General features: G+C 44.4%; 2 protein-coding genes and 1 long non-coding RNA gene across 3 annotated transcripts in view; 1 reads left to right on the top strand and 2 right to left on the bottom strand.

Annotated features, from left to right (window-relative positions):
- PISD (phosphatidylserine decarboxylase) overlaps positions 1 to 6340 on the bottom strand; it is a 41610-nt gene extending 35270 nt beyond the window's left edge. The window contains exon 1 of the mRNA XM_035097612.3: positions 6047 to 6340. Within this exon, the coding sequence (XP_034953503.3) occupies positions 6047 to 6330 (284 nt within the window). The 5' untranslated portion in view covers positions 6331 to 6340. The remainder of the gene's footprint in view (positions 1 to 6046) is intronic.
- A 3029-nt stretch (positions 6341 to 9369) lies between these two features.
- Positions 9370 to 24701, top strand: LOC118075560 (serotransferrin-2). Its single transcript, XM_035097602.3, has 17 exons — positions 9370 to 9738; positions 10463 to 10626; positions 11471 to 11570; positions 12846 to 13022; positions 14413 to 14575; positions 14667 to 14731; positions 14857 to 15014; positions 16022 to 16208; positions 17189 to 17337; positions 17644 to 17734; positions 18955 to 19014; positions 19333 to 19515; positions 21008 to 21164; positions 21938 to 22020; positions 22361 to 22545; positions 22997 to 23174; positions 24182 to 24701. The coding sequence occupies exons 1-17, from the start codon at positions 9678 to 9680 to the stop codon at positions 24232 to 24234; spliced, it is 2214 nt and encodes a 737-aa protein (XP_034953493.3). The 5' UTR covers positions 9370 to 9677; the 3' UTR covers positions 24235 to 24701.
- Positions 10133 to 14680, bottom strand: LOC148683098 (uncharacterized). The gene is made up of 2 exons (XR_015947514.1): positions 14133 to 14680; positions 10133 to 11152 (listed from the first exon to the last, which is right to left on the bottom strand). It is a non-coding gene; the product is annotated as an uncharacterized LOC148683098 (long non-coding RNA).
- Positions 24702 to 24703: the final 2 nt, after the last annotated feature.

Genomic DNA, 24703 nt, shown 5'->3' with positions numbered 1-24703 from the left:
GAGAGGTTCTGCAGTGTAATCATGTCAGAGAACATGAGACCTTACAAGCTGGAAACTATCACACTAAAGCAAATTCAAGCCAATGGCCTAAGCCTACTCCTAATTAAAGGATTTGAATTAAGATTTGCTCCCTATGGAATTTATTTTCAAGTTTTCTGTCATACAACACTGGATGGGAGTTGCTGAAAATCAAGCCTTATCATTACAGACTTGCTCCAGGTACAGTTCCTGGTTGTGACAGGTTGGTGAAACTCAGGAACTGTTTTTGGTTTTTTTTAAATGATGAATAGTAAAATGCTTCTCATCATACCAGGTGAGGGAATGCATGGGGGAGAGGATAGGTACACCATTTAAATCCTCCACTACCACATTGGTATGGATGAGAAGGAATACTGGAGGAGCACTGTTGGATCAGACAAAAAGCCCATCTAGTAGTCCAGCATCCTGTTTTCACAATGATCAACTAGATGCACCAATTAAAAAGCCCACAAGCAGAACCCTCGGGCTAAAGCACTCTTCCCACTTGGAATTCCCAGCAACTGGCATACAGAGACGTACTGCTTCTGACACTGGGTATAGTATACAACCATCGATAGAAAAATGTGTGAAATATAAGGCTAACTTCCACTGAAAGCCATCCAATGTGGTGGCCATCTTGAGGCAGCAAATTCCAGTTAATTATGCACTGTGTGAAGAAATGCATCTCTGCAGAGACATGTGGCAATCTGCAAATGTACACAAATGTGTGCAGTGATTTACTATTCACTATATGTGTGATTGGGGTCCCAAGTGGCACTGTGGGTTAAACCACAGAGTCTAGGGCTTGCTGATCAGAAGGTCGGCGGTTCGAATCCCTGCAACGGGGTGAGCTCCCGTTGTTGGGTCCCAGCTCCTGCCAACCTAGCAGTTCGAAAGCATGTCAAAGTGCAAGTAGATAAATAGGTACCACTCTGGCGGGAAAGTAAACGGCGTTTCCGTGCGCTGCTCTGGTTCGCCAGAAGCAGCTTTGTCATGCTGGCCACATGACTTGGAAGCTGTCTGTGGACAAACGCCAGCTCCCTCGGCCTATAGATCGAGATGAGCGCCGCAACCCCAGGGTCGGACACGACTGGAACTGATGGTCAGGGGGCCCTTTAGCTTTATATGTGTGATTAGAGTGGGGAAGATGCCCTCAGGGACCCATTAAGATAGCGCTAAACCAAACCTTTGCTATTTGTGACACACACACACACCCTGCCAGAGTTTGAGACGTATCCCAGATTGCTGACTTTGGCTCACAAAAATTTAATGGGGGTCACTGGGTACAAAGTCATTGGTTCTACTTCATGGTCACATTTTAGAAACCTGACATTTGTTCACCTGCACTGAAAACTATGCCACAAATTGTGAATGGAATTAGGCAGAGTCACTTGCCCAAGACCACTCAGTAAAGTCCAAAGCTGAACCACGATATGAGACCAGATCTCTTAGCACCAAGCACAGCTCTCTACACTGACTGATCAAAACTGTTTCTCATCTTGTTGTTGCTGGCACCCCTCTGTCTCAGGAGACAATGGAGGAGTGTGCCTTTGGGAGTGAAGTCAAACTGCTGGAAGTCAACATATACAAGGCAAAAGCTTCCATCATGAGTTCAATGGATTTCGACAGCTGCATATATTTCAGCTGTTAATGAGAGGTGTCTCTGAAGCACTACTGAAAAGCTTTGAATAGGAGCTCTTCCTCTTCCCAATAGCTAGTTGGGCCTGCACATATAACCTCCACAGAGGGAGATCAGAATGTTCCAGACTTGCTGGAGTTGGCTGCCTTCACCTGCCAGGGAGCCAGTTCATATTACAGGTCCTTAGGTCCAAATGAAGTGCAATCACATAACTGTGCATTTAGTTATAATTTATAGCCCACCTTTCTACAGACACTGTAATCAAGACAGCCCCCAGTTTATACAATAAACTGGTCACAAGGGCAAGGGCCCCTTGAGCAGCTAACACCTCACTCTCGCCTGCACCTGTGGTGCTCTGCCTAGAGAGGCTTGTCTGGTGCACCACATTAGTACTATCTTTTGGAACCAGGCAAAAACTGCCTTGTTCTCCCAGACCCTTTAATGTATTTTATCTTTTAAGCTCTTTGAGGGTTTTCAGTATATTTCCCCCCTTTTCTTGTTTTTCTTTGTCCTAAAAGGTAGTGGAATAAGTAATGTGCATTGAAATTTTTGTCACATGAGCTTTATTGTATTTTTAATATTTTGTTGGGAGCCGCCCAGAGATGTGCAGGGTATGAATAATATATTATTATTATTATTATTATTATTATTATTATTATTACTACTATTATTCTGAAAAATAATATTATTATTATTCTGAAAAAATAAGATGATGAAATATCGTCATTGATATTTTAATATTGTTTACAGTATTTAGTTTTTATAATAGAGCAGCCAAATTGGTCATTGTTAACTTTTGTGAGGGTGAAAGAGGAGAGCACAAAATATGGTCTGAAGCTCAACATCAAAAAAACCAAGATCATGGCCACTGGTCCCATCACCTCTTGGCAAACAGAAGGGGAAGAAATGGAGGCAGTGAGAAATTTTACTTTCTTGGGCTCCTTGATTACTGCAGATGGTGACAGCAGTCACGAAATTAAAAGACGCCTGCTTCTTGGGAGAAAAGCAATGACAAACCTAGACAGCATCTTAAAAAGCAGAAACATCACCTTGCCGACAAAGGTCCATATAGTTAAAGCTATGGTTTTCCCAGTACTGTAGTGATGTATGGAAGTGAGAGCTGGACCATAAAGAAGGCTGATCGCCGAAGAATTGATGCTTTTGAATTATGGTGCTGGAGGAGACTCTTGAGAGTCCCATGGACTGCAAGAAGATCAAACCTATCCATTCTGAAGGAAATCAGCCCTGAGTGCTCACTGGAAGGACAGATCCTGAAGCTGAGGCTCCAATACTTTGGCCACCTCATGAGAAGAGAAGACTCCCTGGAAAAGACCCTGATGTTGGGAAAGATGGAGGGCACATGGAGAAGGGGACGACAGAGGATGAGATGGTTGGACAGTGTTCTCGAAGCTACGAACATGAGTTTGACCAAACTGCAAGAGGCAGTGGAAGACAGGAGTGCCTGGTGTACTATGGTCCATGGGGTCACGAAGAGTCGGACACGACTAAACAACAACAACATCCAGATACAATCTACCCAAGTTTAATTGTAAGTTCTACCTGAAGGTTGAAACGAAGAGGGAGTAAGTAATCCAGTATCCTGAGGAAGTTCATGGAGGTTGATGAGGGGACAGAGAACCCAGTTGCCTCTGCTCCCAGTCTCCTGAGATTTTATGGAGATGGAAAGATGAGCAAAGAATGTCTAGCCTCTCTGTGCTCCCAATGACCTACAGCTAGGGTGGCAGGGAAACGTTCAAGACATATATTCCCTGTTACTTGATTGTGTGTATATACGGTAGCAATGGTGAGGTTATTTAGAGTCCAATCTCCACACTACCGGTATAAATGGAAATGATGTGAAAGAGAGTGATTCAGATCAGAGTTCCAGCTATTCTCTTGTCCTCCGTGACTCGAGTGAGAGAGCACATGCAAGGCACTGAGAACTACAACTCTGTTCGCCAGCTTAAAGGAGCTTGCGAAGAACACCAGAAAGGCCCTCCTTTCCCTTTTTGTTCATACAGTATTTTACAACATACTGTCGGTGAACACAGGCATTATGGTTAGCAACTGTTGACAGACTCATCTCCTGTGAAATTAAACTACCTATGAAAGAAACTACTTCTGAGAGATATGCACAGAGTAAAAAAAAAAAGAAACTTAAAAACCGCACACACAATTCAATTCCAAAAGTAATTTCCTTTGCATATATTAACTGTTTGCCACCACAGATACACTGTGAAATTATATGTGTGTTTGCCAAAAAATAAAATAAAGCCCACTGAGTTGAACATGGCTTACTCTCAAGAATAGGTGCCTAGGATTGCCACCAAAATTTCATTCTTATTACAGTGCAATTCTAACCATGTTAATTCCAATATCCCCATTTAATGTAGTGGGACTTACTTCTGAGTTAACACTCTTATGAACACACTGGAGGCTGAAGTCCTACACCCACTTACTTGAGAATATGTCCCATTCAACTCAGTGGAGCTGCCCTCAAGTGAAATATACATAGGGATGAGATCAGCATGTTAAGGATTGCAGCAGTAACTTACATACTTTTAAGGGCTTTTAAAAATCAGTTTGCACTGGCATAACATGCAAAGCCCAGAGCTAAAACAGGATGGGTAAAACTTTTTGATGCCAGTCAAGCAGGTACAATTGGTTAGGAAAACAGGACAAGTCTAATATGCTTACAAAGGCCCCTCAAGAGCACCTATTTATCCTGATGCAACATTTTGTAATGTTTTCCCAATGCAAACTCAGTGCCAGGTGATTTTGACACAGGGAGTTACTGAGTTCTAGTTTTATTTAATGCTAGAAGGAAAGTTTTGTGTTGCATTATTTTATCATATCTGTCATTGTTTTTTAATCCCCACATTTTGTTTTTAACACTATTTTATTTTTCGCTTCTCTGAGCCACCCAGACCATGTGGATGGGTGGCTTAATAAAGTCAATAATGAAAATAATGTGGATAGGCATTTCCCCCAAATCCTCCAAGGTGAGATAGGGCCTAACAGGCACACACTGCAAGGGGGGCACTGAACTGAGCACTTGGCTAGGGCTTCCTTTGCACTAGAAGGGGAATGCAAGGTCCCTGTAACAAAGACTTGAATATCTGTAAGTGGAGCAGCCCTCCCCTGCCTCCATTTTCCTCCATTCCCTGCTTACCACATCCCTCTATTTTCTACTACATTATAAGCACCTCAGGGCAGAGGACCCCCCCCCTCTCTCACATTTTGGGAAAGCACCATGGATGGCACTAGAGACAAATAAGAGAAGACAAGGACTACAACAGCAATACAGGCAGTTAAGAGCAGGCTTAAGTGCCCCTGAGCACAGGCAGAGTGCATTTCCCTCACCACACAAGAAAGCAAATGCCAAACTTTAAACTTCAGGCAGTTTTCTAACGCTTTGCTGCTGCTCTTACTTCACAATCCTTGTCCCGAAGTGTAATCTCCCACCTTCACACCGCAGGGTACCACAGATCAACTTAGAAATAAAACTTTATAGTGAGGCTGTGTACACACTATACATTTAAAAGCGCCTTTTAAGCCCATCTCAAGCCCTCGCACCACACAAGAAACCTGGGACCCTGTTGTTTACCCCTCACAGAACTCCCAATTCCCAGCACCCTTATCAAACTACAGTTCCCAGGATTTGGGGAGTATATACATGTATTGGGGGGTTGTGGTATTTACTTTTTTTTTTACCATCAAGCCGTATATAAATTAATCAAGAAATAAAAATAAGCAAGTGGTGTGGACCGGGCGTGCGGAGTATTATCCAGCCTTTAATCCTACTCAAAAGCCCATGCCTATGAATTTCAGCGCGGCCCTACTACTCCGAGTGGGGCGCAACCCTGAATGTCATTAATGGCACAAACGTGGTTTGTTTCACGTTTAAACTTGTTTTAAATTTTAAACTGTTTTAATTCTCCCCGAGATCCGGTGGGTCATAAATGTGACGGCGACAAGAGCCTGCACACCGCTTTGGCATCCTTGTGCACACAAATTCCCCTGGAGGCAGACATAAAAAGGCAACTGCAAGTACCACTCGGAGAAGCCCCCGCTGAAATGGGATGCCCCCATTAACTCCAGTACGTCTCCTCTGAGTAGGACTGAGGTGAGGGGTTGGGTTGGGGAGACAACCCCCCCCCCGCGCGCGCGCGCCTCTCAGGTGTCCTCCGAGGCGGGAATCCTGGCTGAGGGCCACCAGATAGCTGCACGGCGAGGCGCGGAGCACGCGCTGCGCCCCCTGCGCCTCACGCCCCGCCATGTCTGCCTGTCTCCCCCCACTTCCCTCACCCTCGAGGGCCAGCCCCTTCCTCCGAAACCATCCCGCCTCCCTCACGCCTCGACGCCGCCGCTAGGACTGCCGCGCTGTACCTTCCGCTCGCCCTGGCGCACGCCACCCTCAGAGCCCCTGCCGCCGACGCCGCCATCTTGGCCCTGCTGCTGCTCTCTCGTTCGGTGGAGGGAAAAGTCACCCCGCCGTGCGGCTGCTCTGCTCTCTGCTCGTTTGCCGCGCCGCTGGGGCTGAGGGAGGGAGGGAGGGAGGGAGCGACTGGGCGGGCGCAGTTGGAGAGCACGAGAGAGCGAGGCGGGCCTCGGGCCTGAGGAGGAGGAGGAGCCGCCGGTTCTCCGAGGCGCTGCGTTAGGTCGCCGTGCATCGGCCGCCTCGCCTCAGCGGGGCTTGAGGGAAGCCCGGGAGCTCCTTGGGTTTCCTCTCACACGCAGGAAAAAGCATAACGATAATAATAATAATAATGCCGCAAAGCGTCTCCATGGCGACACCCGCACACATTTGCAAAGAACCATCAATAAATAAATGCCAGTTTATCAAGTTTCTGGAGCGAGCCTGAGGGCAGCCACGCAGCTGTTAACAGTGATGCGTTTGCTTTGTTGGAAAGTTATATTTCGGTTTATTCGTCTTCATTCTGCATAAGTTAAGGGGAGCTACTGTGTGGAAGGATAATTCGTAATAAAAATAAATAAAAGCAACCATCTAGTTTAACCAAAACAAAAAAAGCCCCCACACACCTACAGAGAACAGCAACAATAATGTTCCCTCATATGGCTAGGAAGTGAGATGCACCATGACTGCACAGAAAGGGTTCACTACTGCAGGCATCCCCAACCTTCAGCCCTCCAGATGTTTTGGACTACAATTCCCATCATCCCTGACCACTGGTCCTGTAAGCTAGGGATCCTGGGAGTTGTAGGCCGAAACATCTGGAGGGCCGCAGGTTGGGGATGCCTGCACTACTGTACTGCAAGCCACACCATACAATTTAAAGTACATGGCTTCCCCCCAAGTAATCTTGGGAGCTCTTGTTTGTTCAGTGTGCTGGTAATTGTAGTTCTGTGAGGGTAAACTCAATTTCTCAGGATTCTTTGGGGAAAGCCTTGTGTGGAAGTGGCAGGTGTTAATGCCAGCAGCAGGCAGGCCTCACTAGGGAGATCATTCTGTTGAGTTTATACATCTCGCCTTATTTACGTTTATTAAACTTTATTAAACAAAGCTTTACAGTGGTACCTCAGGTTACAGACGCTTCAGGTTACAGACTCCACTAACCCAGAAGTAGTACCTCGGGTTAAGAACTTTGCTTCAGGATAAGAAAAGAAATTGTGTGGCGACGGCGTAGCGGCAGCGGGAGGCCCCATTAGCTAAAGTGGTACCTCAGGTTAAGAACAGTTTCAGGTTAAGAACGGACCTCCAGAACAAATTAAGGTTTTTTAAAAATCATTTTTATTAATTTTCCAATAAAAAACAGCCAATCAACATATAATCATAATCCAATCCAATTAAAAACAACAAACAAACAAAAAAGACCAAATTGTAATCCCAATTATTAATAATTAATTTTTTCCAAGCTTCCCAGAGTCTGGACCTCTTGAAGAATCTTCCATATCTCATCCCTGACTCCTTGTTCTCCTATTTTCCACATTCCGATTTTGACACTCAAAAGTTTTCCGTCCCTGGCTGTGCGATTCTCAATCATGTCCAAAGTCATATATCCTTATGTCCATCGAGTACAGCTTTAGTGTAAATATGTATTTTTCCAACTCTCTGTTTGCCAGCACAACATTTCCTGACTCCAATCTTCCAATCCGGCTATTATCCAAGTCCTCATTTAGAGCTTAATGACGCAGCAACTCCCATGCAGTTAGGCTGTTATGTTGCTCCCATCCAGGCTGCTGTCCAAGTTCTTCTTTGATGTTAGGCATGCTGTTTGCGTATTGCAATGTAAGTAAACTGTACTGTACTCCACAGATATAAATCATTCGAAGATCAATTGGCCTTTGGAGTGGGGCTCACTTCTGAATACAGACCGGTCTCGGTCTCGCTATACAAACAAACACAATGCATTCTCAGGAAGTCAGGAAGTCAGGCAAGCGTTTGCATAACAAGTCAACACTTTCCATTGACTCCAAAATGATGGGCGAAACCAGGAAAACCCATGCTCTCCTGTTTGTCCGATCTCTCCCCATCCACCCCTCCCTCCTACCATGTGAATCTGCTGCAGTGGAACAGCAAAACACAAAAAAAGTAAGGCTGCTTATTTGTTTACAGTAATGCATGCAGGTCTGGCTGTTTGGATATCTGAATCTGCGGTGTTTATTTTTGTTTGGGTACAAATTCCTCATGTTTGGATCACTGAATTTTTGTATAATGAGTAAAAAAAAAAATCCTTCAGTAGCACCTTAAAGACCAACTAAGTTTTTATTTTGGTATGAGCTTTCGTGTGCATGCACACTTCTTCAGATACTGTATAATTCGTGTGCATGCACACTTCTTCAGATACTGTATAATGAGTGTTATGAAAAATAGCAGCCCAGTGATGTCCCTGGGGCTGATGAGAGTTGTATTCTAAAACATCTACAAAGCACCAGGTTGGCAAAAGTTCTAACCACTGTTCTACACCACACCAGCAGTCTTTCTGTCACACTCTCAGGGAAGCTAACAGTAAAAATATCACAATAATAACAATAATAAAGGTATTGCCTTAATTTTGATTTATTAATTACTTAGTTCAGAACTCATCTCTGCTATGAACTCAGGTGAGCCACCAGCAATCCAGGAAGGGGGGGGTGTATTGTGAGGATCCCTGTGTGCAACTGGCTTAGGCAGCCAAGGCCCTGACTGACTCCAGCTACAAAAGCTGAGTCTGTTAAACAGACTCTTGGGCTGGGACGTGGTTTTGGTTTTTGGTTGGGAGGGGGTTACTGCTGTTGGTTTATTGTATTTTTATTTGAGATCTTCTCATGATTTATGTGTAAATTGTTCAGTTTCATTGTATATTTTTATTGTTTTATTTATTGTTTTTATCTACTTTTGTTATGTTGTAGTTATGTATTTTTTCATATTGTAATTGTCTTGAACTGTGGAAATGTGGCATACAGATAAAGTTATGTATGTATGTATCTGGAGAATGCAGGTAAAGGACTCTGAACCTTTATAAAAAAACTGAGGGACTGAGGGTGTGCAGGTGGGTAGATCACATTCTCTCTCTCTCTTCTCTTTTCAAAATCCATTCCTGACACTTGAGAATCATCAGAATGCCAGTTCAAAAGGAGATTTAAGATTCAGTTGCTTCTGTTGAGTGTGAAATTAGGTTTTTAAAGCCCAACACAGTGCTATCTATGAAAGATTGCCAGTGTGAGAAGACTGAAAAATGTTATAATTCATCTATTGTCTCTATCTGCAGACTCGCCAGGCCGACTCTTGACAAAGCCCTGCTAACGCTTCCCATCTGTGCCTAAGAATGGGGCCCCTTTCCCCGCCCAGCCCATCATCCTTACATCCAGTGGATGCTGCTGCTGCTGCTGCTGCTGCTCTCTCGTTTTTTTGTGTGTGTGTGTTAATCCTCCCCCAACCCGAAAATAAATATTTAAGGCAGTGCCAAGACCCCTTGTTTTCAAGGCTTCAGTCATAGCTCTGGAATCCCTGGTATGAGGCAAGGCAGAGGCTTCAGTGTGTGGAGGCAAACTGGATTTATGCTTTGCATCTTTGGCCATGAAGGCTGCGGCAGTCACTGTGTTCATCCTCCTGACCACTCTTGCTCTTAGGTCTACAGGTAAGAGTGGCGGCACTGAGGGAGATGAAAAGCAGCATCCACCCTGAACAATGCTAATTTGCTTTTAAGAGGCAAACGCCAGCAAGCTCCTCCACCATTACACTAGTCTTCTGCTTTATTTTTAATTTAATTTTTAAAATGTCTTATTGTTATTGGAATGCTGTGCCAACCACCAGCACCAGTGCTCCTCTTTTTATTTATTATTTGTTTGGTAGCGTTGCAGCGGGGAAGCCGTGTTGTTGGGAACAAAGTTAGAAAGAGAGGGGTTGGTGGGGGTTGGAGTCCAACAACATCTGGAGGGAGACAGGTTCCCCATCCTTGTTTTGCACGGACAGGTGGAGTGCCCCAAACCCCAGGCAACCCCTGAGCGGAATAATGACTCAAGACAACTTGCTATGGGATTAAAATTGGCCACAACTTTATTAAGATTCAGATGTAGGGAGACCTTGGCTCAGGCATTGAGCGTTTATCCTTCCCAGTCCCCAACCTTGAGGTGGGGACTCCTGCTCATTCTGTCGAGTGGGGCCTTGACTTCTTCCCCCAAAGCCTGTCCTGATGGCTCTGCCATTCATCAATGATGTGCAGACTGCATAGCATGTTTTGTTTTTGTTTCAAATAGGGATCAGCCGCGTCTGCTCCTCAGCTTTCTTCATTGCTTACCTTCAAGCTTCTCAGTTTCTATCTAGCCTATTCATAACATTGCCTGCTCTTTCTGTTCTTGCAGGGAAGAAGTTCCGATGGTGTACCCTTTCTGACCTGGAGCAGAGGAAGTGCTCAGAGCTATCTAAAGTGCTTCTGGCAGTGCTGCCTCCTGCCACGGTCAATGCCTTTGCCAGGGTTTCCTGCATCAGAGCTCACAACACTTACGACTGCATTGACAAGATCAGAGTGAGTACCCAGAAATTCCAGAGGTTATCCAAATCATGGATCTCATTCATTTCTTCTACCTCCACAGTCGGAGCAGGTATCAATGCTTTTGAATATCTGGAAACCACAGGAGGGGAGAGTGCTGTTACGCTCACGCCCTTATTGTCAGCTTCCCTTTAGGACATCTGATCAGCCACTGTGACAACAGCATGGTGGGCTAGATGGTTCTGATGTCTTTTGGGCATTTTGGACTACAAAGCCCATGAGGCCCAGCCATCATGGCTGTATGCTCTTGAGGCTTATTGGAGTTGCATTCCAAAGCATCCTGAGGGCACCAGGTTGTTGATGGTGGGAATCAAGGTTATGTGGGGAGCGGGCTGCGGGGGTGATTGCCCCGGGTGCATTTTTCTGGCAGGCACAGTGCACTGCTCACGCTGTCGTCATCCCTGCGAGCCAGCCCTGTGCCAATCTGATCAGATCCCAGCTTCGCCAAGTGGCTTGGGGAGGGCGGCGTGAGGAGGGCGCATGCACCGGGCACTGGGCACCACTAGTGAGAATGAAGAGTGGCACATTAGTTGTGGAGCTAGCTGAGCACAGCATCTGTTCAGGGTGGAAGTGGTGTTGTCCCAGGGAAATTACTGCAATTATTATGACCTGTTTTCATGCTTAATATGTGAGATATTACAGCCCATTTATTGCTACATACATACTTATTAAATCCTAACCAGATGAAATTCTGCCATGACTGGAGGCAAGATATTAGCCAATAGTCCCAGGAAGTGTTGGGAAAGTCTGCCTGACTAGAATAACTTGTACTGAAGATATTCAGAAACTTGTTTTAAATACTATTTTCATTCTTAATTAGGTGAACAAAGCTGATGCTGTCTCCTTGGATGCTGGAGATGTATATTCGGCTGTGAAGCTTTATGGCTTGACTGTGGTGGCAAAGGAGATCTATATGGAAGGTCAGTCAGTGACCATACCCCCAGAGCTGGTGTCAGCACCCAGCAAATTGACCAGAGCCTACATAAATGTAAAGAGCCTGCCATGCCAAGCCTTGATTCCAGCACAATCCCTGGTGTGCCTACTGGGTTGGCAATGGAGGTCAAGGGCAGGGTCAGATTTAGGTTTAATGAGGCCCTAAGCTACTGAAGGTAATGGGGCCCTTTAAATGTCCTTTGTCAACAACAAATTGTTGCTGTTAGAAATGAGCAAACCAGTGATATTTTAGGGAGCAAACTAGCAGGCGGGTCCCATTTCTTACATCATAGGAGCCTACACAACACAAAACACTGTTGCTGTATGTAGGTTTTATTTTGTTTTTTATCTTATATTTTGGAAATGTACATCCAGGTTTTCTTCTTTTAAATTTTTTTGGGGCCCCCAAGAGAGTGGGACCCTAAGCTATAGCTTGTTTAGCTTATACATAAAGCCGGCACTGGTCAAGGGTCATGGAAGTGTTCCAAGAAGTGTGCTCTGGAGGAAGGCCTGCTCCCTTGGCTCTGGGGTTTTACTATGGGATAGATGCTCCTCAGGGTCCACATGACATCATTGGCATCAAAATGTCTGTCCACACCCCAGCCCACACCCAACTTAATCTAGAATCTAATATTTCCAGCAGAAAATCAACAAATTTCAAAACAAAACTGGTGGCAATAGCCCAACTGTAAATTAAACCGCCACCTGGAAGTACCGTAAACATTTCTTTAACAGAACTGGCCCTGCTTTTTCCATACAGAGACATTGCTTTGATCTGTGTGAAACTTAGAGCATATCACAGACTTAACTGGCTCAACCAGGGTGCCAACTTGAATAAAATATGGGGAGTGGGATAAGGTAAGCCCCACCCTGCATAATCGATCACATGATGTAGTGAACACAGCCATTTGAATGGCAATGCCCATCAGTTTGGGGGGATGGACAGCCCCCTCAAATATTTTTTGGGTGGAGCAAAGCCCCGTCAGCCCCTAGGAGTTGGCTCCTATGAGCTCAACCATCATTCCTTCTCCCTAGGAAATCCTGAGAACACATGGGAAGACTTAGTGTAGTATAGCCATTTCCAACCTGGTGCCCTTCTGATGTTGTGGACTACAACTCCCATCAGCTCCAGTCAGCATGTCTCTGTGATGAAAGTTGTGATCCAAAACAACTGGAGGGTATGCGGTTGAGGAAGGCTGTTCTGTTCACACAGAGATCTCTCAGTATTCATTAACATGGTTCCTGTACTTTTTTATCACTAGGTAACTGTGTGTTTGCTGTAGCTGTGGCCAGACGAGGAATGCTGGATATCCAAAGCTTAAAAGGGAGCCGCAGTTGCCACAATGGAGCCAGGTGGACCTCTGGTTGGAACATCCCTTTGGGCTTCCTTCTGGTTAGGAATGAGCTCGTATGGGATGAAGACCAGCCCCTCAGCCACAGTGAGTGCACAATGAAAGATCAGATGCTTAGCTCTGTATCAAAGGCCTAAAACCGATTGGAATTTGAGGGGAAGCACAATGTGCAATGCACCCACCATAGGTCCCAAGTCCTTTTACTTATATTGGGACCACTTCAGCCACATGGTTTGAGCAGGAAAAATGTCAGAGCATGTTACTGAAACCAAAAGAGCACCAAACTGCTTAACTGTTTTAAGGCTGGAGGATACCCAGGATGTTACATGTCAAAGATAAGCAAACCGCACCTGACCATTGATCATGACAGAGGCATGCACAAAGTGTCCTCACAATGTATTCTCATTTCTGTGCCCACAAAACAAACATGTGATGAGATCCTGAGACAGGTTCTCAGATCCTGTTTGGCCAGAGATTTATTCCAGGGAGAGCTGCAAACCAATTTTGCAACACCCAAAGGAAGTGCCTGTTGTCATTGCATTGCCTGGCAAAGTGCTCCCTTCCTGTTTTTGTTTTTTGATAACATCCAGATCATTATGAGGCATCTTTAATTTCAAAAGGATTAAGACTGTCAACCAATTCAATAAATTTAGTTGGCTAATTATCTTGTCTTTTACCAGTTAAATTTCAATAAACCCACATTTTCCCAAAACTTCAATATAGGAAAAGAATGTGCAATATAATTTACAATTAATTAAAAATTAACAATTTAACAGAAGCTACCATTCATTGTTAGCTGCAAACATATTATTAATTTCTTTTTCATTCACTGCTGCAGAAAGAGACCAGACCCCAAAGTAGCCTAAGCGAAACAAGCACCTACATTCTTAACTTGCAGGCCAGGTGATGAACTATCACCTTGCCAACAAGACATTAACCGCCTAATTCTAATTTAAAAAATAGATGAAGACTGGGATCTGATTCTTGAAAATGTTTGGTTACAGCATTAGCATGTAAATTATGTAAATTATGCCTGCTCAAAAGTTTGCCCCATTGAGTTCAATGGAATGTCTTCAAAGGTAAGTAGTTATAGATTTGCAACCTCAGGCTGCAGTCCCAATGAACTCAGTGGGGCCTACTTCTAAGTAGCCATGCTTAGGAATACAACATAGTGGGTACATTTCTGTGCGTGCTTACCTGAGGATAGGGCTATGTTCTGCCTCTGTTGCTGCAGACAGTATGCCTTTGAATTTGCTGGGAATCACAAGTGGTGAGAGAGCACTGCTGTTGCACCCAGGTTCTGCTTGTGATAACCTGGTTGGCTATTTGAGAACAGAATGTTGGATTAGATGGGACCTCTTAGGTCTGACCAAGATGGACTCTTCTTACATTCTGATCATCCAGAAGTTGAGTCAGGAATCTGTTTTATTTTAGCAGTGCATTTCCATGAGAATGTCTCCCCTTCTAATTTATCCAGTTGTCAGTGATTATTTCAATGCCAGCTGCATCCCCGGCATCGGAGTCGCCTCTCCGCAGCTCTGCTCCCTTTGCCAAGGACAGAAATCCTACATCCAGGACAAGAACCACTTCTGTGAGACCAGTGGTGGCGAACCCTTCTCTGGTTCAGATGGGGCCTTCAGGTGGCCTTGCACTTGTGCTTGAAGTGCAGGCGGGTGGGGCTGGAGCAGGTGTGTGGCCTCCTGTGCTAATGCTACTTCAATCTGTATACAGGTGCTTGAAGAATGGGGTGGCAGATGTTGCTTTCCTGGATCACCTGGCCATCATGAATGCCACAGGTAAACTTCTTGCTCAGGAACTCTCATCTTAACATTTACCCTGAAGACGTACAGCAGCCCAATGTTAAATTCTCTCACTCCAGCTTCTCTCAATGCCATTCGTTTTTTTCCCTCCCCTTGTTCAGAGTCAGAACAAGAAGAATATGAGTTGTTGTGTCCTGATGGGTCCACAGCTCCCATGACTGCTTACTCTGCCTGCAATCTGGGCCGAGGGCCAGGACGGGCCATTGTCACACGCCACAACTTCAAGAAGATCGCCAAGAAGTTTCTCAATGTCATTCAGGTATTTCTTAGCCAACACAAGGAGGGGTACAGCAGGGCTCATGCCCGAGGCCTTGTTGACACAAAGAACTACTGAGAGAGCCAAAAGGACTACTCCATTAAAAAAACACGTGTTTGGCAGATAACAAAATCTGGCTGTTTTGAGTGTTGAAACTGGATGCTCTAGTTTTTGTGCTCCTAAAAACAGTGTGCCATGCTGGCTGGGGCTGATGGGATTTGTAGTGCAAAACATCTGGAGGGTGCAAGGCTGGTGAAAGCTCTCACCAATTACATGGCTTATGGAAGGTGCCCAGCCAGTTTCATAGGGTGTTGCAATCATGTCCACACCATAGCTGCCAAGTTATCCCTTTTTTAAAGGGAAATTCCCTTATGCTGAATAGGCTTCCTTGCGAGAAAAGGGAAAACTTGGCAGCTATGGTCCACACTCTCTTTCCCTTGGGGATATGTGGTCTCTCCTTTTTTGGGTGCAAATAGTCTGCTGCTGGCTCACTATGTTATCAGCTAAATAATAACTAGAAAAGAGATGCTGAAGTTATATCAGCATTTGGAAGAAAATAGCAAAGTACTATGGTTCTGGGTGAGTCATGGCAGATATTTTTTTAAAAAAACCAATACTGGTGTCACTGCTACTTACCAGGATGGTGCTGCCATGATAAGGAGGGTGTGGGTCTCTATATGGGTGCACCAGGAGCAGCACTGGATTGGCAGCAGCAGCAGTCCCACTGGTGCAGCTGCATGGCCCTGACTTTGCTGTGACCTTGCCGAAATCCCATCCCATCCCATCCAGAGAGGCGACAGTGATGCTGGTGTTGGGAAGATAGCTTTGCCCCATCATATGTGCCAATGCTGCCTCCAGATGTTGTTGCTTTCTACCTCTCATCTGCTGCAGCCAGCATAGCCAGTCATCCGGAATGATGGGCATTGCAGTCCAACCATACCTGGAGGTTGCCATGTTGGCTACCCCAGTGACTTATTTCATCGTATAGACACCTCTGCTCTTGTCCTTAGCATCTATTTGGAAGGAAGGGAAGAGAGAAGGCCAGATTCGAGCTTTTTGCCTCTGCGCCATTCAGAGGAAATAACCTGCTCTTCCACGATGCGACACACCGCTTCCAGCTTGTTGATGAGGAGGCTGAAATCAGCCATGTTCTTGGCCTGGATTATGTTGCTCTGCTGCAGGGCTTGGGCCATGAAGGTGAGAAAGTGCCTCCCTCCCTCATGAAGTCATGGGGAGTCCCGAAAGATCCTATGTAGCACTAGGTGTATCTGAAGAAGTGTGCATGCACATGAAAACTCATACCAGCGACAAACTTAGTTGGTCTCTAAGGTGCTACTGGAAGGAATTTTTTAATTTTGTTTCAACTATGGCAGACCAACACGTCTACCTACCTGTAACTAGCACTAAGAGCCTTTGAGGTATAGGCCCCAGATCATTTTCTAGGAGTCTCAGGTGTTTCTGGATACTTAATTGAATTGAGAGGCAGAACTGAGCTGGATGTTGACTTAGAGAGCAATGAATAAGAACAGAAGGATAGCCCTGCTGGATCAGGCCAGTTGAGGCACAGATAGCCCAGCATCCTGTCCTTGCAGTGGCCAATCAGCTGCCCCAAAGGGAAGCCCAAAAGCCAAACCTAAGTGCAACAGCAGTGCTCCTCCACTTGCAGTTCCCAACCACTGGGCATTATTCAGGGGCACACTGCCTACAAATTTTGGTAATGGAAGGGAAACTGCACACATATTAAGCAAAATAGAAACATACCCACCCAGCCTTCCCCATCTACCTCTCTTCCCCCTTTCTTCCCAGTGTCTCAACAAATGAAACTGAGATACATTGCGCATATCTTTGTAAACCAAGAAAACCAATAATAATAATAATAATAATAATAATAATAATAATAATAATAATAATAAAATGGAAGGGAAACTGAACTGATCTGCGGTGCAAATTAACCAAAGTATATATCTGGGGTGATCTAGATGGGAAACAACCTGGCTCACCTTCTGTGACATTTAAATTCTAAAGTTGCTTCTATAATATAAATTAGCATCTGCAGATTTTACGCAAATATCTGTCTGTGAGCCAACGCCTCAGATCTTTGGAGTACTAGCAGCTTGGTTACTAGGTGATGCAATTTGTCCTCCTTCCTATGACAATACCTTCTCCTGCTGCCTCAGGGAGCTCCCTGGCCAACAGCCTGGTCCGCTGGTGTTGTATCAGCAATGCTGAACTCCGCAAATGTGAGGAGTGGGCTCTGAATGTCAGGTCACACCCACTGGTCTGTATCCAAGCAAACTCTATGGCCAACTGCATTGAGCTGATCAAGGTGAGTTGCATACAGTCTGGGAAGCAAAACCAGCAGCATTTTCTTTTTACATAAGCAAAAGATACAAATAAATCACCCCATCTCAGTAAGGCCCAGAGTGACTGGGACAGCAACACAGCCATATGGGCGGGGTATAAATAATAAAACTAATATTATCTCCAGTTCCACCTGTTTCCCAGCCCAGACAGCTGATGGCTGGGGAAAGGCCTCGATTCTGGCAAGAACGCCATGGCTTGCAGGGAAGGGGGTGGCTTTCTTTAACATGCAAATGCCAGACTGTCAACTGTGCACTTTTTCACGGGGCAGAACAATGAGGCAGATGCCGTTACACTGGACGCCACACATGCCTACTTTGCAGGGAGATGCGCTCTTGTTCCTGTGGCTGCAGAATGTTATGGTGAGCTGCCTCTTTTTTTAAAAAACCCACAAACTAACACGTTTTAATTGGTTTTTCACTAGAGTGGCAATAAAAGTAAAACATAAAAAATACCTCTAAGCATGCAGGGGAAATATTCTGCAAGCTGCTGCAGGTAACCCCAAATGTGAGTGGTGTGTAAAATGCCTAATCTGGTGCATGGCAGAGGTGATGTGATCTGTGTGTGCGCGCGCATCTGTTATGGTATGATAAATATTTCTTGCTCATAGCCATAGGGTCATTGCAAACAATACACATAAAATGTCTTGTTGCCACAAACACAAGCAGATATACTTAGTATTAAGATAAAATGAAATTTAAAATAAATCCTTAAAACATCCTGGTATGACACTTACTAACTTTAAATCACTCAAATGAATGAATCACCTTTATAGCCTTTACTGCCATCCAATTCAGAGTTCTCACTCCAGTGGCTTTCGTTTTCATTTCAGCAAAGCTTGCAACCCAGAAGAATTAAAAGAGCACTTTGCTGACTCGTGCATTGAAGTGCATCACTCTGTGACTTGGCACTTGATGACTAGTAGTTGAATAGTACAGACAGTATTGTGCTGCTGTTTTCTTACACTGACAGGTGATATTGCAGTGCTCACAGTGGTGTTCACTCTGTGATTGATCATTTACAAGGCAACAGCTGATGCTGCAATCATCGAGTAATGAACAAGCAAGTACGAAGAAAGCACCTGTGGTCTTTTTCTGTGCCCCTGTCTTATTGGTGCAAGTTCCTCAGTGCCACAGTGAATTTGTAATGGAGCAGATGGATATTGCGAGGTGGCCTGAAGGTTTACTTCTGGGGCCAGAGTGTTCACATGGCATTCCCGACATGGGTATCTCAGCTAGAGCATCCTGGGATTTCCAGAGGAATTCTCCCTCAGAGAAAGAAACTAATAGCTCCTGTGTCTGATATGAAAGGCACTTTCCTAAAGGAGAAATGAATTGATGTAATTCCCAAACTGACAATCTTTAGATTTTTGGACTACAACTCCCATCATCCCCGGCCATTGACACTGTTGGCTGGGGCTGATGTGAGCTGTAGTCCAAAACATGGGTGTGGGTGTGGAGCAGGTCAGGTTGGAGAAGACTGAATCAGATCAATCCATGTTTAGTATTGAGCACCTACCAAGTGGTGTAAGGCATGAGTCTTCTCTTCAGACGTCACTTCTTTATACCTTTTTTTTGTACAGGAGAAGAATGCACTTCAGCTCAGGGAGAAGAGGAAACTGAGAAGCTGGCCCACCTTACAGGTAAACAGAAGGGCCTGTAATAATAGAATTGTAAAGTTGGATGGGATCCCGAGGGTCATCTAATGCAACCCTCTGCAATGCAGGAATCCAAACTAGATCTTACATGACGGATGGCCATCCAAACTCTGCTTAAAAACCTCCAACGTAGGAGAGTCCACCATCTTTGGGTGGCACAAATTGCATCTACTAGACCCCTCCCTTTTTAAAGTCGCTTCTGGGGCCCCTCCAGGATTAGGGCCCCCGGAGCTTAAGCTTCCTTTGTTTCATAGTAGATCCACTCCTGCTGCCATGTTCTAATGCCTCCTCATTGCCACACAGCTCTTCCTCCAATTTATGCAGTGGCCCTTGTCAAGAAGAATGCCAAGCATGTGAGCATCTACAATCTGGGGAGGAGGCGCTCCTGCCACAGCCATGTGTACAGCCCAGGAGGGTGGCTCCTCCTTGCCCAGTACACGGTGGGGGCTCAGGAGAATGGCACTGCCAACTGCAACCTCAGCTCTGGTGAGAATTACAGCAGAATCTATAAAACAAATGGGGACAACTTGATTCAAGAGGAAAGGTGGGAGTGGGCGTGTCAGGGGGTGGTGTTCCTAGATCAGGCTTCCTCAACCTTGGCCCTCCAGATGTTTTGAGACTACAATTCCCATCATCCCTGACCACTGGTCCTGCTAGATAGGGATCATGGGAGTTGTAGGCCAAAAACATCTGGAGGGCCGAGGTTGAGGAAGCCTGTCCTAGATCTTTATTGCAGGCATCCCCAAACTGCGGCCCTCCAGATGTTTTGGCCTACAACTCCCATGATCCCTAGCTAACAGGACCAGTGGTCAGGGATGATGGGAATTGTAGTCCAAAAATCTGGAGGGCCGAAGTTTGGGGATGCCTGCTTTATTGAATCAGGATAGAAGCCTAGGCCTCTTCCCTTTCTATGTTCCATTTAAGCCTCCTACTTGTTTTAAACAGGGCTAGCCAACATGGTCCCTTCCAGATGCTGTTGGATTACAACAGCATCAGTCCCAGCAGGCAGCATGGTCAATGATGATGGGATTTGTAGTCCAACATCTTCTGGAAAGCAACACATTAGCTACATCTGGTTTAAACATGTGCACCAGGAAATGGGCCCTACTTTACTGAATATTTCAAATGAGTTCACAACCCGCTACAGTGTGGGCTGAAGAAAAACATGGTCCTGAGGATTCTGTTAGATTTCCATCAGCCACATGGCCAACTGTCAGAGATGATGGGAGGTGTGATCCAGCAGCATCTGAAAGTCCATAGGTTCCCCCATCCCTGTGCTGCTGTGGCCATGGAAATTAAAATAAGCTGCACATTTCTGCCTCTCTCTATCTGGGGCCTGAATGCTGGTGGGAATTGATGCTGCTGAAGTATGAAAATACTGGGCTTGTAGTACAAATTTATCCAGCTTGCGATGCACAAATGTATTTTGAGATAAGCTTACTGTCCCCAGAAAAATAGTATTTTAATGTGTAAATTAAATTGTGACGTGTGTGTCAGGTTATGCATGTGTACAAACAGCATTGCACAGATAAGGTATACAAAGAGGACTCTCTAATTGGCCGCTTCATGTTTTTTACCACTGAAACAGACACAAACTTTTTTATGGGTGGTTTGCAGAACAATACCTTGATTTCTAAGTTCTGATATAGATAATCAGTTCAGCCAAAATGTTCAAGTTAGCAAAACTCATGTTGTTACAACACTCATATGCACCGAAAAAGCAGGGGAAGCATCACACAAGCATTTAGAAAAGCAAATGATATGTGGCTGCTGAGAGAAAGAGAAATACAGTAAGTATAAACAACCAACCATTTAGTTTTGCTTTTGAATGTTTTCTGCACAAGCAACAACAAGCTGAGTAAAATTGGCTATCCTGTTCCCTAGTTTTCTTCGGTCATCAGGGAATACTTTCCTCTGTTGCTTTTAACCACTGTTGCACTGTGAGTTTAACTACTGGCCCTTCTCTCCCCACTGAAAGCTTACGAGGATTACTTCTGGAAGGGTTGCATGCCAGGAGGTGGTGGGAACCTTTGCAAAGTCTGCATTGGGCAAAAGGAGGCAGAGGGAGGAAGGGGGTCATCCAGGTGTGCAGCCAATCACAACGAACTCTACTATGGAAACCTGGGTGCCCTCAGGTGAGTCGAAGGATATTGCTTAAAAATGACTGCTGTATACATTATTAGGTTAATGTAACTGATTTGTAGAAAAGACTCTGCTACCTGAAAAAAGAGACAAAGGATTTTGTAACCAAAGAAAATATTTAATAAAAAATATATTAAAAAAAACCAGTGACTGCTGCCAAACTCTAAATTCCTTGGTGGCAATCATTAAATGCCAAGTTAAATAGTGGGTTTTATCAGACTACTAAGTCATACTTGGAAGAGGAATGGAGAAATCTGTAAATTTTGTCTTCTCTCAGTTTCTAATTTTTCCTCAATCTTAAATTCAGTTTGTCACTTTCCCCACCAGTCTGCGATGTATTTTTTTAAAGTCCTCATGAAAATCAATCAGTATTTTAGTGCTATTTTCACCTAATAGACACATATTTGTATGTTGCAGGTTTGCCTAATACATACATTTTGCAAGCAGTATTACATAATATAATGCATTTGTATAGGTTATGTTCATTAATATATACACTTATGGACACACTTTTTATTTGGAGAAGTGCAAATTTCTAAGAATAGCTACATTTTGGTTCATGTATAATTTTTGGAAGTGAAAATCAGGCAGATGTATCAAAATGCAAATTGAGTCAAAATTCTCCACCATCCCCTCACTCATAAGGGGCGCACCCATGTAAACAACACTGTGTAAATGCAGCTTGCAACACAATGGGTGTGTGTGTGTTTTAAGCCATTCACGTGACTAACTTTTGCTGGACTTGGACCACTCTTCCTTCTTCTAGATGCCTCTTTGGTGATCCCACTGGAAGAAGTTTTGGTGATGTGGCTTTTTTAGAACACCCTAACCTGCTCCAGAATATTCAGTGTAAGATGATTCTTTCAATCTTTTACGATTCCAGTAAGGTGCCAAAGTGAATTTTCAACTTAACTTCCCTCCAGATGTTATCACCAGTTAAATAGCCTAACTAATCAAACGTCGTAAGGGAGAACTAGTACTACTGTACTTTTGTTTCTGAGAGTATCAGAACTCTTGGAACTTAACACCTGCATTAAAAACAATTGTACTTTATTTTTACGTTCCATTAATTCTTAAGAAAGCATAAGAGATCTTAAAAATGATCAATAGTTCATTGACAGATATCTGGATCTTATTTACAAAGGAAATGGATCTCATGAAGAACTGCTTTGTTTTTACTCCTTTGCAGACCTGGATAGCTCAGGCTGGGCAAAAGGATGTTCTCCAAGTGACCTTGAACTCCTGTGCCTTGACGGCAGCCGCGCAAATGTGACAGAGTGGAAAGTCTGCAACCTGGGCCTTGTCCCTCCCAATATAGTTGTGACACGCCCCGTAACTGTAGCAAAGGTCTATGACTTCCTGGTGAAGTCACAGGTCAGTTTGAACGTGTTGGACTGAATGATAAGAGCTTAAATATTATTTGTGAGAGCTTCCAGCTGTGGATGGTTTAAGTAACACCCAGTTACTGCTGTTTGGCTTTAAACTGCAAGTGGAAAAGCAACTCTGCATCCAAATAACATTCTATGGCCTCCTTTGATGGTGCGATTTTAATTGGGAACATGGACTGGGGGGTGGGGGTGGGTAATTGCATGCCCACCCGCCACTGCTGGACATCCAATTACAATTGCTGCCCCTTGAGGAAAATAAAGGCCATGCTTTTGGAAAACAAGGAGTCAAAATGATAGAGATGATTCCTAGAAGACAGACTACAGAAAGGGAAATGGGTGAAGCAATCTATACAGTCCATAACCAGTCAGAAAAGATATTGAAGATATTGGCTTTGCTTGTACTCACGTTTCTACAGTTTCACCTTTTTCTTTTTTAGGAACAAAGCATAGGCTTGACCTTTCAGCTCTTTCAATCAAAGGCATACGGTGAAAGTGACCTGCTCTTTAAAGATGCCACTCGGCATCTCATTCCTACAAGCCACCTGGACTATGAGACCATCCTTGGGGAGCCCTTCTTCCAGCTTGCAGAGTCTGTTTTCAACTGCACACCTGCAGGTAAGTTGGGCTTACCTGGAAGGAGATATATGGCAGGGTCTAAGTTGGTCACCCCACTTGCCCTCTACTGCATTGTACTTGACATGCTTATGAGGGCAAGAATACTGATCCCTTGCTGGAGAGCTTCTACAGGATCTAGTAATAGAATACATGATTTGCTATATTTGTTGGAGAACTCTGATTATTGGATGACTGACAGACATTAAGTTGAACCATGTAAAATCAATGAAACATAATAGAATCCATGCCTGCAAAGTTATTTGAGTAGTCTGAATGTGCTATGCACGTTGTGTCAGCAAGATAGTGCAAATTATGCTCAAATCAGTTGATGCTAGGCAATTTGTGATGTTAGTTATTATCATCATTAATTGAATTCCTTATCCACCCTTCATGAGGTTTTTTTGGGGGGGATTACAGTATATTAAAATTTAAAGCACAACAACCCCACATAACACCCCTGCAAATTGTATTTTGCTTGGTTATTGTAATGGGGTAATGGGTTGGGTTAGGGTTGTCATGGCGAAGGGGCTTGAATAACTCAGAGAAGCTATGAGCTGTGCCATGCAGGGCCACCCAAGATGGACCGGTCATAGTGGAGTTTTGACTAAATGTGATCCACCTGGAGCAGGAACTGGCAACCCACTCCAGTATCCCTGCCAAGAAAACTCCATGGACAAAGACAACAGGCATATAATGGGTTAGGGTAGGGACCATAAAGGGCACAGAGCCCCTTGCTTCAACCCAAAGATATATTGATTGATTTCAGACCATTGTCTGGGTTTGCTAAAAGGATTTCAGCAGCTGTCCAAACTTATTCTTGCAGCTGTTAAGGGCTGAAAACATGTTTTACAAAAAGCAATTTTGAGATTCTGAGCTTGTTTGGCACTCTCAGAAAATCGCAGCAGGTGCACAGGCACGGAGAGAGAGAGAGACCAAGACCAAGACCAAGACCAAGACCAAGACCTGCCCAGTGGCATAACTTAGATACATTCCATTTTGGTTTTCAGGCATCCTGGACTTCTGCAAACAAGACACTTGCATCTATTCAGAGCAACACTGATGTTGTTTCCAGGGAAACTCCCAAAACAGAAGTGAGACTGCAGTGGAAGATTTGATGCATTCGCCAGGAAGGCAGAGAATTGCCAGGAGGCTCTGTGGGCTTTATCAGTGGCTGGCTGTTTTCCTTAGGAAACATATGCAAGGTGGGTTTTGTACACCAGCTAATACTAGAATGTCACCTGTGTTGGTAGCCAGCATCCAGTACCACCATGCTGGAAGAGCTCTTGATTCCCCTGCTGCTTAAGTTTTCCTCAGGCTGTATCTTCAGTTATTCCAAAACATACACTTGCTTAGAAACATTTCACAGCAGCTTACCCTGGAATGGCTTGCATAAGATTTACTTGCAGAGCTACTGATATTTAACAACTAGCCATGCGTTTACCAATCTGATACTCTCCAGGTCTTGTATATCATTGGAAATTTAAATAAAGGCATTGCTACAAAACAAAGAAATCCCTTTAACACACATA

Source organism: Zootoca vivipara, chromosome 16 (genome assembly GCF_965207765.1).
Source record: "Zootoca vivipara chromosome 16, rZooViv2.hap1.1, whole genome shotgun sequence".
Taxonomy (NCBI): Eukaryota; Metazoa; Chordata; class Lepidosauria; order Squamata; family Lacertidae; genus Zootoca; species Zootoca vivipara.
The sequence above is the reverse complement of the archived record's forward strand: the minus strand, read 5'-3'. Positions and strand labels throughout refer to the sequence as shown.

Excerpts from the sequence above, each read along its gene's own strand:
- LOC118075560 (XM_035097602.3), top strand. The coding sequence starts at position 9,678 with ATGAAGGCTGCGGCAGTCACTGTGTTCATCCTCCTGACCACTCTTGCT. Across the intron at positions 14,576-14,666 it reads GGTTCAGATGGGGCCTTCAG|GTGCTTGAAGAATGGGGTGG; the intron begins GTGGCCTTGCAC and ends ATCTGTATACAG. Across the intron at positions 16,209-17,188 it reads GCAGGGCTTGGGCCATGAAG|GGAGCTCCCTGGCCAACAGC; the intron begins GTGAGAAAGTGC and ends CTGCTGCCTCAG.